Source organism: Staurois parvus, unplaced genomic scaffold (genome assembly GCF_062004578.1).
Source record: "Staurois parvus isolate SC_StPar_1 unplaced genomic scaffold, SC_StPar_1.0 ptg000237l, whole genome shotgun sequence".
Lineage (NCBI taxonomy): Eukaryota > Metazoa > Chordata > Amphibia > Anura > Ranidae > Staurois > Staurois parvus.
In genome coordinates this window covers 1,886,238-1,901,317 of record NW_028318033.1, presented here as the reverse complement: position 1 = coordinate 1,901,317, position 15,080 = coordinate 1,886,238, and the positions used below count along the sequence as shown (strand labels likewise).

Here is a 15,080-nt window from a genome sequence, read left to right as displayed (position 1 = left end):
AGATTTGTGCAAAAAAAAAGCTAGATCAAAGTTTGATCTTGGTCAGTGCCAGGGTTAGTATATTTTTGGTAGATTTAAAAAAAAAAAAAAATTTTTAAGTTGGTATCAGTTAGCGTCCGTGTGTTTTAAGTAGAGGTACAAAAATACACGTATGTGGTATCACTAAAATCGTCAGGAACAGAGGATTTTATTTTGGGTTGTTTTTGGTAGCAAATAATTGTAAGAAATGCACTGCTAAATTTAAAAAAAAAAAATGTATATGTGTGTATATATATATATATATATATATATATATATATATATATATACACATACACATATATATACATACATACATATATATATATATATATATATATATATATATATATATATATATATATATATATATACATATACACACATTTTGAGTCAGTTTTCCTTTGATAGAAAAGAAATAAAAAAAAAGGGAAATGTCAGGAGAAATCCATTACCATTTAAGAAAGCCCAATTTGTCTTGACAAAAACATGGTATAATCCAAGGGGAAACACAAAGTAGATATGTCATTTCCTTCTTGTGTGATTGGCTTACTGACTTTCCCAGAAGTCTGCACAAAGATAAAAGTCAGATTTTTGGAATCCCCTGCAACGAAAATGTCATTTTTGGCGAGATACTCCTAAAGAGAAATCACGTCTAAAGGAATGCAGACCCTGCCACTTTCCTCATTAGAGCCCTAAAGGTGCAGCAGCTGACAGAAAATGATAAAACCACTCCCATTCATTTTCACTCTGCACATGGACACAAACAAATAGCCATTTCTTCAGAATAACAAAAGGTAGGAAATTGCAACAAAGTTTGTTGCAATCCTTGCAATGTACATTTATCACCCAGAGGGGAATGATTTTTTTTCAAAAAAGATGACTTACTCTTTAGGGCATAAAGCCCCTATAAATATATACTGGAGCCCGATTTTGATCCAACTCTGTGCATGAGAGCAGCAGCTTTCTCAACCCTCCTCACTGGCTCAGAACCAATCACAGCCAGTGAGGAGGGAGTGGGAGACGGCGTCAATAGACATGCAAAGGCAGCTCAAGAGCGAGCATGCACGAGTGCCCCCATAGTAAGCAGAGAGGAGCCAGGAGCGCAGGGATCTGAGAAGAGGAGGATCGGGGCTGCTCTATACAACACATTGCACAGAGCAGGTACAGTAAGTATGACATCTCTTTTATTTTCAGGGAAAAAATATAAGCTTAAAAATCACTTTGTAAATCATTAGTTTGGTCCAAACTATTTAAAGTGGTTGTAAACCTCACACATGAAATATGAACAAAGCACATCCCTCTATAGCGTGTACTTGTTTGAATCCAGAGCACTAAGTGTAATTTCTATCAGCTGCTTTGTTCCTCTGCTATCGGCATGAGTCACTTCTGACAAGTGACCTCCAGCAGATTGACAGCCTCAGCTCTGTTCCTGTGAGCTGTGTGAAGGGGGGGGCATGTCTCTGTCTCTTCCCTCCAATTAGCTCTCAAAGATCTCCTCTCTGAGCTCTGCAGAGTGTAACTTCAGCTCTCTGCCCACTTTTTCCTGAACTCTCAGACAAGTTTTAATTCAACACTTTGAATGGAAGTAGAGAAGAGAGCGCTGCAGAGAAACAGGAACAACTTATGTAGGATGATTTGTTTTGTTTCATATCTGTGTATCACCTGAGGCCAGTCACTTCACTGGGTGTATGTAAGAGTTTACAACCACTTTAAAGTTCATGTAAAACTGGAGTTCTGCTTTAAATTTGTCAGTAAAGTCCACCTAACTAATCCATCTACTATCCTTTCACAGGCTGACAATGCTACTGTTCAAGGGTGGCTACATTGCTCCTCCAAACATACCATGAAGGTCTGCTGAGATTAAATTCATGTTTTACATGTGGTTTTATGTGCGTTCCCATTGACTTCTAATAGACTGTGTGTTTTCTGAAAGTGCATCAAAGACTGCGTACACAGGACTTTGATGAGCTTCCATGAAAATGCACAGTCTAGCAAAAGTCAATGGACACCTAAAACCGAGTGTAAAACACACATGTGAAACTGGCCTAAGAAAGGATGTACCGTATTTTTCGCTCCATAAGACGCACTTTTTTCCCCCCAAAAAAGGGGGGAAAATGTCAGTGCGTCTTATGGAGCGAATATAAAGCAGCCGGTCTGGTATTTCTGCCGCCACCATGTCAGAATACCGGGCCGGCCGCTCAGCTCTTCTCTCCTGCAGGGCCTTACCTGTTCCTCGCTCCAGCGCTGCACAGTCTTCCCGCGCTGGCTTCTGTGACAGCCGGGTGCCCACTGCGCACGTGCTGCGCTTTGTGAATGATCCGGTGTCTTCTGGGACACATGACAGGTCCCAGAAGGCGCCGGGCCATTCACAAAGCGCAGCGCTTCTCGAGCATGCGCAGTGGGCACCCGGCTGTCACAGAAGCCCGGGAAGAAGAGAGAAGGACAACTCCGCGGAAGTGGGAGCGGGTACCTGTCAAATTCAGGTACACGCTCCCCCTCCCTCCCCAAAGGTCAGCAGTCTCTGGTCATCCCCTGCACTGTGGCCGCAGTCTCTGGTCATCCCCTGCACTGTGGCCGCAGTCTCTGGTCATCCCCTGCACTGTGGCCGCAGTCTCTGGTCATCCCCTGCACTGTGGCCGCAGTCTCTGGTCATCCCCTGCACTGTGGCCGCAGTCTCTGGTCATCCCCTGCACTGTGGCCGCAGTCTCTGGTCATCCCCTGCACTGTGGCCGCAGTCTCTGGTCATCCCCTGCACTGTGGCCGCAGTCTCTGGTCATCCCCTGCACTGTGGCCGCAGTCTCTGGTCATCCCCTGCACTGTGGCCGCAGTCTCTGGTCATCCCCTGCACTGTGGCCGCAGTCTCTGGTCATCCCCTGCACTGTGGCCGCAGTCTCTGGTCATCCCCTGCACTGTGGCCGCAGTCTCTGGTCATCCCCTGCACTGTGGCCGCAGTCTCTGGTCATCCCCTGCACTGTGGCCGCAGTCTCTGGTCATCCCCTGCACTGTGGCCGCAGTCTCTGGTCATCCCCTGCACTGTGTCCGCAGTCTCTGGTCATCCCCTGCACTGTGTCCGCAGTCTCTGGTCATCCCCTGCACTGTGTCCGCAGTCTCTGGTCATCTCCTGCACTGTGTCCGCAGTCTCTGGTCATCTCCTGCACTGTGTCCGCAGTCTCTGGTCATCTCCTGCACTGTGTCCGCAGTCTCTGGTCATCTCCTGCACTGTGTCCGCAGTCTCTGGTCATCTCCTGCACTGTGTCCGCAGTCTCTGGTCATCTCCTGCACTGTGTCCGCAGTCTCTGGTCATCTCCTGCACTGTGTCCGCAGTCTCTGGTCATCTCCTGCACTGTGTCCGCAGTCTCTGGTCATCTCCTGCACTGTGTCCGCAGTCTCTGGTCATCTCCTGCACTGTGTCCGCAGTCTCTGGTCATCTCCTGCACTGTGTCCGCAGTCTCTGGTCATCTCCTGCACTGTGTCCGCAGTCTCTGGTCATCTCCTGCACTGTGTCCGCAGTCTCTGGTCATCTCCTGCACTGTGTCCGCAGTCTCTGGTCATCTCCTGCACTGTGTCCGCAGTCTCTGGTCATCTCCTGCACTGTGTCCGCAGTCTCTGGTCATCTCCTGCACTGTGTCCGCAGTCTCTGGTCATCTCCTGCACTGTGTCCGCAGTCTCTGGTCATCTCCTGCACTGTGTCCGCAGTCTCTGGTCATCTCCTGCACTGTGTCCGCAGTCTCTGGTCATCTCCTGCACTGTGTCCGCAGTCTCTGGTCATCTCCTGCACTGTGTCCGCAGTCTCTGGTCATCTCCTGCACTGTGTCCGCAGTCTCTGGTCATCTCCTGCACTGTGTCCGCAGTCTCTGGTCATCTCCTGCACTGTGTCCGCAGTCTCTGGTCATCTCCTGCACTGTGTCCGCAGTCTCTGGTCATCTCCTGCACTGTGTCCGCAGTCTCTGGTCATCTCCTGCACTGTGTCCGCAGTCTCTGGTCATCTCCTGCACTGTGTCCGCAGTCTCTGGTCATCTCCTGCACTGTGTTCGCAGTCTCTGGTCATCTCCTGCACTGTGTTCGCAGTCTCTGGTCATCTTCTGCACTGTGTCCGCAGTCTCTGGTCATCTCCTGCACTGTGTCCGCAGTCTCTGGTCATCTCCTGCATTGTGTCCGCAGTCTCTGGTCATCTCCTGCATTGTGTCCGCAGTCTCTGGTTATCCCCTGTACTGTGTCTGCAGTCCATTGGTTCAGAATATTTTTTTTCTTGTTTTTCGCCTCTAAAACCTAGGTGCGTCTTATGGTCAGGTGCGTCTTATGGAGCGAAAAATACGGTATGTTATTAGCCTGATCTCACGATCAAAAGAAAAGAAAAGCCTGAAAATGAATACAGCTACCAGATCTAAAGATTGGTCAACTGCAACATATTACATTTTTGTTTTTAGGTTTAGATACACTTTAAGAACCAGCTGTGCAAAGCTAAGTCCTCATTCGCACAGGCAATGACATACATTATAGCATTCATTTACATTTCTAAAATCATGTATATGCATATAATGATTTTAAATAGAATTCACATTTTCTTGCACTCAAGTGCACTAAGAGATCTGTGCATTCAGGGGAAGACTGAACACTCTAAATGCGTCTAAAGACATGTAAAGCACATGAGTACAAAGGGAAAAAGTATAAATGCAACACAACCTCTACCTATTCAGATCAATTTTGCCTGTATGAATGAGGCCCAAAGCTGCAGCATTTAGACAGCATGCCAGACAAAATTTTCTATACACTTTATACCCCACTGACCACACAGGAAGTGAGGGGAACCCCTCCCTTCCCCCAATGTGAAAGAAACAGCACTAAAACGCCTTATGTAAGTACTATACCTTGTCCCACAACCTGAAGCTTTGCCTGGAATACCATGTAAGTTTTACAAGAGAGCCAATTGTCTGTATGTGGCCTATAGTTCTCTGTTGTGAGCTCTACCTTTAACAATAAGAGCTGGTTCATGTCAGTTGCAGTCCAGTGCATTTTTAATCTGCATCAAAATTCATGCACAGTGTTTTCCATATATTCCAAGGGCCCTAGTTTACACCAGTGCAGTGCGTTCCAGTGCAGTGAACAAAAGTAGAACATACTGCATTTTTCCTGTATGGAACGCATCGTAACGTGGCAAAACACATAGAAAATGCACCGAAACGGATGTAAACACACTAAAAATGACCTTGTTCTGAATTGAGATGAAGAAAAAAAAAAAGAAGAGGGGGGGATGCACCGGAACGCATCAAAAACGCATGCAGAAGTGCATCCAGAACACAGAAACTAGGGTGTGTGGGGTGAACTGGTCCTAAGAAAAACTAAGAGAGACACAAACACAACCATACATAAAAAGTATACACAAAAACAAAAAATTGCAACAAAACATTTCATACCAAAGAAAACAAAAAGGATTATTACATGTATTGTGAAATTGTAGAAAATCAGAGCAGAAAGAATATCTAAATATGGCCATGAGAAAGTTTTACTTAGGAAAGCACATGTAGGCAGATTGCTCCCAGAACAATAACTTCCAGTTGTACAATACATATCGCCAGGCTCTCAGATTACACACAGGCTTTGTGTCTTCACATGCATTTACTGCACCCAACAACTCAGCTGCACCAGGCTCTCTGCATGTCTGCTGTCCTCAAAAGAGAACAACAGTCATGGAATTGTGTCTGTCTCACACAAAGGCAGCTGAAAACAAAGAGGAGGAAGATGGCTAGCATGAAATCACACAGGATTGCGAACACTGAAAAGTTACATCCAGCAATTTATTAACTGACTGAGCATTTAAAAAAAAAAAAAAACTACAGAAAGACAAATTGCAAAACAAATGTGTAGCCACGTGTGTGTGGATGAGTACAGGGAATATACAATGAATAGCAAGCTGTGATTTTCCACAAGTGCACAGGGAATAACTTCACAGAGACTACAAATCAAAGACAGCTGAAGCCAATGAAAACAACAACAAAGAAAAGACAAACTTTGCCTGACTTCAAACACCAGCTGATGACAACCACCTTGAAAAGCAAGTCCCACAGCACTGAGATAGGAAACCTGTCCTGGAGGTTGCCACTGATGTCCTCTCTCTGAAAACCCTAAATGTCATACTACCACCCTTGCTTACTTTGAGTCATTGAACTGATACAAATGTTCATATGACCTCTGACCTCCACACTTGTTCCTGGCCAGTAATGTGTCATCATAACAGCTAAGCAACTATCATTTTCTTTAGGATAGATCCACTTTGAGCTTACTCTAGCATTTTGCATTAGGAGATCTGGTAACAGCGAGAAGAAATGAGTATCTATATAACTGATTCATTGTTGGCATCCTGCCTGTCATATCTAACTGCTGTGTTATCAAGGCACACTTCATGGCAATACTTTGTGCATTGATTGCATATCCCACCCATTATATCTATTGGCTGTTTTAGAACGTTGCATTTTATGGCAATACTTTTTTTTTTTATGTACAGTAATGACAGTATAATCCTACCCTGTCTTCCTAATCTCACCCCAGCACTCAAAAGAAATAAAGTTGCAATTTCCTACTGTACTTTGTTCATTATTTGCGTCTCCTGGTTATAACGATCATCTGCATTATCAAGTCATACTAGGTACTTTTACCTTACAATACCAAGGCCTGAATCCCACCTTATCCTCCGAATATTACTCAATCACCCATAGGTGATAGATACACTATACTGTTCATTGACCGCATCCACCTGTAAGGTCCCATGCACACTGGGGCTCTTTTAAACGCTCTGGCGGGAGAAAAGGAGCTTCAAAAATGTACATAAGCTGCATTTTTGCAAAAGCATTGAGGCACATCAAGCACTTGGGCGTTCATTCATGTCACTGGCCAGAATATGGATCAATCCTAGCCACTGAAATAAATAGATGCTCAAGTGGTTAGGTGAGTTTGGATGCTTTTGGAGTTCTTTCAGCCAGAATGCTCCTCTCTTGAACGCACAAGTGATGTTTCTTCTTTCTGCCTCTAAACACCTATGTATGCATTCATTACATTCTTGTGTACTGAGAATCCACCGTTTTTAACACCTGTCCAGCCATTTATTTTAGTTTTGTATTGGGGAAGTGGGAAAGGATTAAAACTCCTGGTGAGTTTTTACTTCTATATGGGACACAGAGGTTTCTCCCTCATTAAAGCTGGATACACATCTATGAGTTTCCTCTAGATACATCCTCCAAATTAAATCAATGGAAACACATCAAAAAGCATGTCAGAGCAGTTTGGAACGCACTTTGTATTGACGTCATGGCGAGCTCACATTGATCATATTGCATTGACATGTGCCCCAATACATGTTACAGAAGCTTCCAATTAGTTCATTTAAAAGGCAAAAGGTGTAAATCCTGTCCAGCTGTCACAGTGACAACAGTTTCACCAAACAGGTATGAAGGAAATCTGCACCAGAGACCCAACCATAAAGAGCTAACAGGGTTCCCAGCATTCCCTTACTTGGTGTTACTGACGCAGAATTCCCTCACTCCCTTTCTGATGAAACCATTGTCATTGGGATAGGAAGTGAGGGGACATCTCTCGAAACGCCCTAAATAGCAATAAAAACCAGACAGGGGTTCTAATGCGGTCTTTACTCTACTCATAACTAGAAAAAAAATTAGAAAAAAAAACAAATATATATATATATAAAAATTTTTCCTAGCTGGACATCCCCCTTTAGCCAGTTTTTACTCTTCAATAACATTATCAGTGATCCTGACATGCATGGGGTAATACTTTTGTGACTGGCATTGTACATACTTGGATACCATACACAGTACTTCCAGTGACCCCCAAACACACCCCAGCATATTGCTCAGAACTCCCCTCTCACATTATATATTGTACATATAGAGGTAGAGGAACACACAGTACTTCCAGTGACCCCAGAATATGATTGAGGACCCCCTACACACCTATATATGATAATATGGAATGTACATGTTTGGGGATACACCTATGCCCCAAAGTACCTCCAGTGACCCCCAAAATATGACAAAGAATCTCCCACACACTATATGCATAAACAATATGTAATGTACACATTTGAGAACACAATCATAACTCACACAGTACTCCTAGTGACCCCAGCAGATAGCTGAGGAACACCCCACCCCCTCCCATACTAATCTTATCTACCGTATCTATAGAAGATGTACTATGGAGATACAGGAGGAATACTGGTACCCCTCATATATGGAACAGATCCCTTCACACTGACATACTTCAGACGTCCCTTCACACTATATACATATGTCCTTTAGATATGGTGGGGGGAGATGGTATGGAAAGGACACACTGGTAGCCCTCTCAGTGACCCTGACATACATGTTATGTACTGTAGATACTGGGGGGGCACTGGTACCCCTCACAGATAGGATGGACATATGGCTCCCCCCAGATGTCACGTGTGGTACAGATATTGCGGTACACACAAGTCCCCCCCCCCCCTCTCCTCCCCAGATGTCATGTGTGGTACTGATATGGGGGTACACACAAATCCCCCCTCTCTCCCCCCAGATGTCATGTGTGGTACAGATATGGGGGGTACACACAGGTCCCCCCTCTCTCCCCCCAGATGGCATGTGTGGTACAGATATGGGGGTACACACAGGTCCCCCCTCTCTCCCCCCAGATGTCATGTGTGGTACAGATATGAGGGGTACACACAGGTCCCCCCTCTCTCCCCCCAGATGTCATGTGTGGTACTGATATGGGGGTACACACATGTCCCCCCTCTCTCCCCCCAGATGTCATGTGTGGTACTGATATGGGGGTACACACATGTCCCCCCTCTCTCCCCCCAGATGTCATGTGTGGTACTGATATGGGGGTACACACATGTCCCCCCTCTCTCCCCCCCGATGTCATGTGTGGTACAGATATGGGGGTACACACATGTCCCCCCTCTCTCCCCCCAGATGTCATGTGTGGTACTGATATGGGGGTACACACATGTCCCCCCTCTCTCCCCCCAGATGTCATGTGTGGTACAGATATGGGGGTACACACATGTCCCCCCTCTCTCCCCCCAGATGTCATGTGTGGTACAGATATGGGGGTACACACAGGTCCCCCCTCTCTCCCCCCCGATGGCATGTGTGGTACAGATATGGGGGGTACACACAGGTCCCCCTCTCTCCCCCCAGATAGCATGTGTGGTACAGATATGAGGGGTACACACAGGTTCCCCCTCTCTCATGTGCCAGGAGGAAGTTGCGGAGTACAATGGCCGGACAACAAAGCCCGGCGCCGGCCTCTCACTCACTCGTAGTCCCTGAAGACCTCGTTGGTGACCCGGCAGTGGAAGAGTCTTTCGGTCGGGTCCAGGTCGGCGGGCAGCGAGGCCCGGGTGAACGGTTTCCGGTGTAGCAGCGGCATGGCACTGAGGAGACACAACACACACAATTACACAACTTATCATGGCGACCACCGGACAGAAGCAGGCCCGCCACGAGGGTACCCGGCTCGGTCAGGACGTATGACAAAAGATCGGTTACCCATGTGATCTCCGGTAATCCTCGTCCTGTTACACAGCTCCGTCCCCCGGTGATCGCGCTCAGACAGTCCCGCCGGGAACTTCCGGTAGCGAGCAGCTGGAGGAGGGCCGGTAGGCGGGAAGAGCTGGAGGTGGCGGGCTGTGTTGTTGTGTCGGTGTTGCCGCTGGCGGGAGAGAGAAGCAGATCGGAATCTTCCCCTATTGTGTGCTGACAGCACGGCCCTCTCCGATTGGTGGCTCGGTGCTTTGCTTGAGGCCTCATCCTGGAGTGCTGTAACCCATAGCAACCAATCAGGAAGCTCTGTTCATGGCACACCGACGCCACGTGGATTTTGATTGGTTTCTATGGGTTACTGCACTCAGAGGATGAGTATGGCTGATCTGGATTCTCCTCTCTGTATAAGGTCATTAAATGGCCATAGTATGCTGTAGACACCCATGTGTTAGTTTACATGGCCCTTCCTATGCACCCAGCAGCCATAACTTTATGACCACTGACTGGTGAAGTGAATATTGATTATCTCCTTACAATGGCACATGAAAGTGGGCGGGATCTATTAGGCAGCAATTAAACATGTTGCCCCTGAAGTTGAAAGCAGAAAAAATGGGCATAGCAGTTTACTGTGTATGGGGCAGCATAGGCGCAGATCGGTCAGGGTGTTCATGCTGACCCATGTCCACAGGCAAAACTGCCTACAACTGGAGCAATGGAAGAAGGTGGCCTGGCCTGATGAACCACATTTCCTTTTACATCATGTCAAATACTGTGTGTGTCCAGAGGCGTAACTAGATCCTTCAGGACGCCAGGGCAAGAATCCATGTAGGGCCCCACTGATCTCAGGGCCCTTTACTCCCACCATAGGACCCTTTATTAGGGTTCCACAGCAAACCCCCTTCCCACTGTCTTGTGTTCCCCCTCCCACCACAGTCACAGTACACCAGGGCCTGGTCACAAGTGCCACCTTTGCAACCCTGGTAGTTCTGCCGCCGTTGTCAGACTTCATGCAGAGATGTCTATGCAAGTCGCACATGAAATCACCAGAAATAGTGCAGGAACCTTTTTCAAAATCCGTGTCGCACTGCAAAGTCAGAGGTGCATCGATTTGAACGGTTCTATAGGTACAAATATGGGGGGACTTGTCATGCAATTTTGAACTGTCAAATGCATGACACACTGGGGTTTATTTACTAAAGCTGGAGAGTCCAAAATCAGACTCCCTTCTGCATAGAAACCAATCAGCTTCTAACCTCAGCTTGTTCAATGAAGCTTTGGCAATGAAACCTGGAAGCTGATTGGTTTCTATGCAGAAGGGAGTCTGATTTTGGACTCTCCAGCTTTAGTAAATAAACCCCACTGTATTGGTGTGAACAGGTGCTCAGACAAGGAACGATACATTTACCAGCCCATTCCCTGCTCTGCATCCTGACAGTAGGCCCTGCAGCAGCTGGTGAGAGGTGGGAACCCAGCAGCACTGAGGAGGGGCCAGGGGAGCACACGGGTAGGGAGGCGGGTATGTAGAGGAACTGATCTCTCCTGCAGCTGCTGAATGTCTGCGGGAGGGAGAAGAGGAGAAGCAAGCCAGTGTACAGGCAGGCCGTATGGGCCCCCTGGAGCATGGGGCTGGGTTGCACTTGCCACCCTTGTGACCCCTTTACGTATGCCCCTGTATGTGTCACTTGGGGGAAAAAAATTTCACCAGGATGCTGTATGGGAAGAAGACAAGCTGGAGAAGGCAGTGTGATGCATTGGGCAATGTTCTGCTGGGGAATCCTGTTATTCATGTGGATGTTCCTAGAAACGTTCCACCTACCTAAACATTGTTCATGACCAAGTACACCCCTTCATGGAAACGGTATTCCCTGATAGCAGTGGCATCTTTCAGCAGGATAATGCACTCAGCCACTCTGCAAAAACGGTATTAGAAACAAAACAGTGAGTTTGAGGTGTTGACTTGGCCTCCAATTTCTCAAGATCTCGATCCATTGAGCATCTGTTGGATGTGTTGGAAAGACAAGTCTAATCCACGGAGGCCCCAACTTACAAAAGACTAAGTCCCCGGTCACACTGGATGCGAATTTGCACACGACTTGCAAATCTCATGCCAATTCGCACCCTATTGTCCGCAATTCCAGCGGTCATATTGGTGCGGTTCTGACTTGGTCGGAGCTGCACCAATTTCTAAAGTAGTACATGCACTACTTTAAATGTGATTTGCATAGACATCTGTGTCAGACGACTTGCAAATCGCACCTGAAATCGTCATCTCACACGACTATGAAATCATGTGACTTCACTGTAATTTGCACGATTTCAAAGTCGGGTTTGGTGTGACCGGGGTGTAAAAGGATCTGCTACTGACTGCTTGGTACCAGATATCACAGCATACCTTCAGGGGTCTAGTTGCATCCTTGATTCGATGTGTCAGGGCTGTTTGGGTGGCGAACGGAGGATCTACTCAGTATTACATGGGTGGTCATAATGTTATGGCTTATTGGTGTTTTTGCCTTCACATTTCCATGCAAACAAAAATGACTAGTTAAAGAGGAGCTCTACACCAAAAAAACTCATTTTCTCTCATTTGCTTCTTCCCCTCACCCTATTCCACAATCACATGAATTTGATTTCTCAGTAAAGTGGGTACTTTATTTCATGGTCCTCATTCCCAGCTCAAACCTGTTCATATCTGGTGACTGGCAATCTTCAGCACTCAATCAACACCCATCACTGCAAGGGAACATAGAAAAACCTTGGAAAACAATGCTGCCTTCAGGTGGGTCGCAGTGCGTTGTGGAAAAATGCAGATGCTGCATTTTTCCACATTACATTGGAGTTCACCTGAAGTCACCATCTGTTTTCACACCACATCTCTGCAGGCATAGGAATGAATGAAATGTAACTGACTTTTCAATAAAGTAACATTAACCTCCTCGGCGGTATGATTATTTCCGATTTGTGGTGCTGAAAGCGGTACATTTTTTTGCATGGAAATATGTAGTTTTTTATTGTAGGCTGTAATTTTTAGGAATAATTCACTGAAATCTGTCCGAACAAGAGTCTAGTAAACATTCCGGGTATGATAAAACTTGAAACACGAAATCATAAATTATAATTTAATAAATAATCATAAAAAATAATAATAAATTTAATTCAATAATATAATCAAACCAAAAACACTGAAATTTGAAATACAGAGGCAAATTCGCACATCGCTGAGCAAAGTCGCAAAATCGTTTTCAGTGTCTGATGACGAATTTCCCCACAAATCATTATCACTCAATTCTGCAAGTGGTTCTGATTTACTATTGCTGTTCTCTAGCTGGTCTAAAACCGCTTTTGACCTAAAGGGACGCTTTTTGGACGCCATGGACTTTTCTAAGTTTCCAGGCAGAAAGAACAGTCAAAATGTAGGCAGGGCACAGGACAAAGCAGTAGGGACAAAATATATGTGAAATGCATTGAAACAGCAATGTTTTACTATATAATAATCATTTTAAAAAAAATGACCTTTTTTCAAAATTTCAAATTTGCCGCCGGTTCTGTCGCCCGTACGTCCCGACGTCACAGGGACCGGAATACGGAAGCCGGATGCCGGCATCGGCCGGAGGAGATGGCCGGGACGCTGCAGGGGACACATCGCGGGAGCAAAGGACAAGGTAAGCTCTGCAGGGACCCCCTGAGCAACGCCGCATGGTAAGCCCGAGTGTAGCTCGGGGTTACCGCTCTTGGTACTGAAATTTTACCTCAAGCTACACTCGGGAATACCGCTAAGGAGGTTAAAGGTTCTTTTTTTTTTTTTCCTTTAAAATACACAAAACACACAAACACATCATACTTCCCTGCTCTGTGCAATGAGTAGCCTGGATCTTCTTCTGGGGTCCCCCGCTAGTGCTCCTGGCTTCTCTTCGGCAAGTGTCCCCATAGGAACTCCGCCCCCTTGTCACAGAATTTGATTGACAGCAGGGATAGTCAATGGCTCCCGCTGCTATCAGTCTGTGCAGTGAGGAGGGACAGAGCCAGGAGAGCCGCTGCTCTCATGCACATCGCTGGATCGGGATCAGGCAAGTATAAGTGGTGGCTGGGGGGGGGGGGGGACACGTGCAGCACAGAAGGGTTTTCACCTTATTGCATAGAAGGCATTAAGGTAAAAGACCCTAAGGCTTTACAACCACTTTAAAAGAAAACTAAACAGTTCCTTGTGCTGTAACAACACATGGTATTGCCCCACGGCTGCCACATGACGGACAATAGCCGCACACTAAAATGGATTTCCTTTAGATCTATCAACAGGTTTGGAATGTCTGCTTGACTAAATTCAAATTCATTTTGTCTGTTTAGGTAGGCCTTCATGTTACATAGATTTGGTAAATCTAAGGGTTCATTTGCTCCTGGGGTTGGGGGGAGGTAAAAATAAAACACGCAGCTAAGCCATGTTTTTACCACCCTAAACCCAAGCAAAGACAGCAGATGGGGATGTAAACATGCCGCAGCAGGAATTAAAGCCCCTGTTGTGTGCCCACCCAATGAGACCTATTCATGGGCTGTGTTGCAACTGCCCTGCCATCACATTATTATTATTATTATACAGTATTTATAAAGCGCCAATAGTTCGCTCAGCGCTGTACATTACAATGGGGGATAGAACATGTGACAGAACAATACCAATACAATGCAAAACATGAGGGGATCGAGGGCCCTGCTCTTTCGAGCTTACAATCTAGGAGGGAGGGGATGGTGGCACAGGAGGGGATAGCTGTGGGGGATGGAGTGGTAGGAAGAGTGGAGGAGGTCGACAAGTTAGCAGGGGGTGGGGTAGGCTTCCCTGAAGAGATGGGTTTTCAGGGTGCGCCTAAAGGAGAGGAGAGTAGGTGATAATCTGATGGGTTGGGGCAGGGAGTTCCAGAAGATGTGTGACACCCTGGAGAAGTCCTGGAGGGGGGCATGGGAGCAGGAGACCAGGGAACTAGAGAGAAGGAGGTCTTGTGAGGAGCGGAGTGTGCTTGCTGGGCGGTACATGGATATTAGGTCAGTGATGTAGTTCGGCGCAGTATGGTGGACAGCTTTGTATGTCAGTGTTAGGATTTTGAATTTGATCCGTTGCACAATCGGAAGCCAGTGGAGGGATTGGCAGAGGGGGGGTGGCGGAGACGGAGCGGTTGGAAAGGTGAATGAGTCTGGCAGCCGTATTCAGGATCGACTGAAGCGCACATGCAATGCACATGATTGTGGTGCAGTAGTGTAGCATTTAGGGGGTTAAAACTGGCAGTGAGGAGGTGATATGTCACCTCTTCCTCTCCACTTGTCAAGCAAGCCTTTAGGATTTAAGAGCGCTCCTCCTCTTGGCAGCAGTGTGTTGGCAGAAAAAAAATGCCTGACACTTGTCAAAGTGCATTAACGCTTTTACAAGTGTTTAGGCATGTTTTCAGGCGTCAAGTGCTTGGGCGTTAATTCATTTAATTGGCCAGAATAATCATTTATTCTGGCCATTGAAATTAATACTCAGGTTCTAAACAC

General features: G+C 46.5%; 1 protein-coding gene across 1 annotated transcript in view; it reads right to left on the bottom strand.

Annotated features, from left to right (window-relative positions):
- BAZ1A (bromodomain adjacent to zinc finger domain 1A) overlaps nucleotides 1–9,822 on the bottom strand; it is an 84,203-nt gene extending 74,381 nt beyond the window's left edge. Inside the window, exons 1-2 of the mRNA XM_089680225.1 lie at nucleotides 9,570–9,822; nucleotides 9,338–9,454 (exon numbers count right to left, since the gene is read on the bottom strand). Of these exons, the coding sequence (XP_089536351.1) occupies nucleotides 9,338–9,450 (113 nt within the window). The 5' untranslated portion in view covers nucleotides 9,451–9,454; nucleotides 9,570–9,822. The remainder of the gene's footprint in view (nucleotides 1–9,337; nucleotides 9,455–9,569) is intronic.
- Between the last annotated feature and the right edge of the window lie 5,258 nt (nucleotides 9,823–15,080).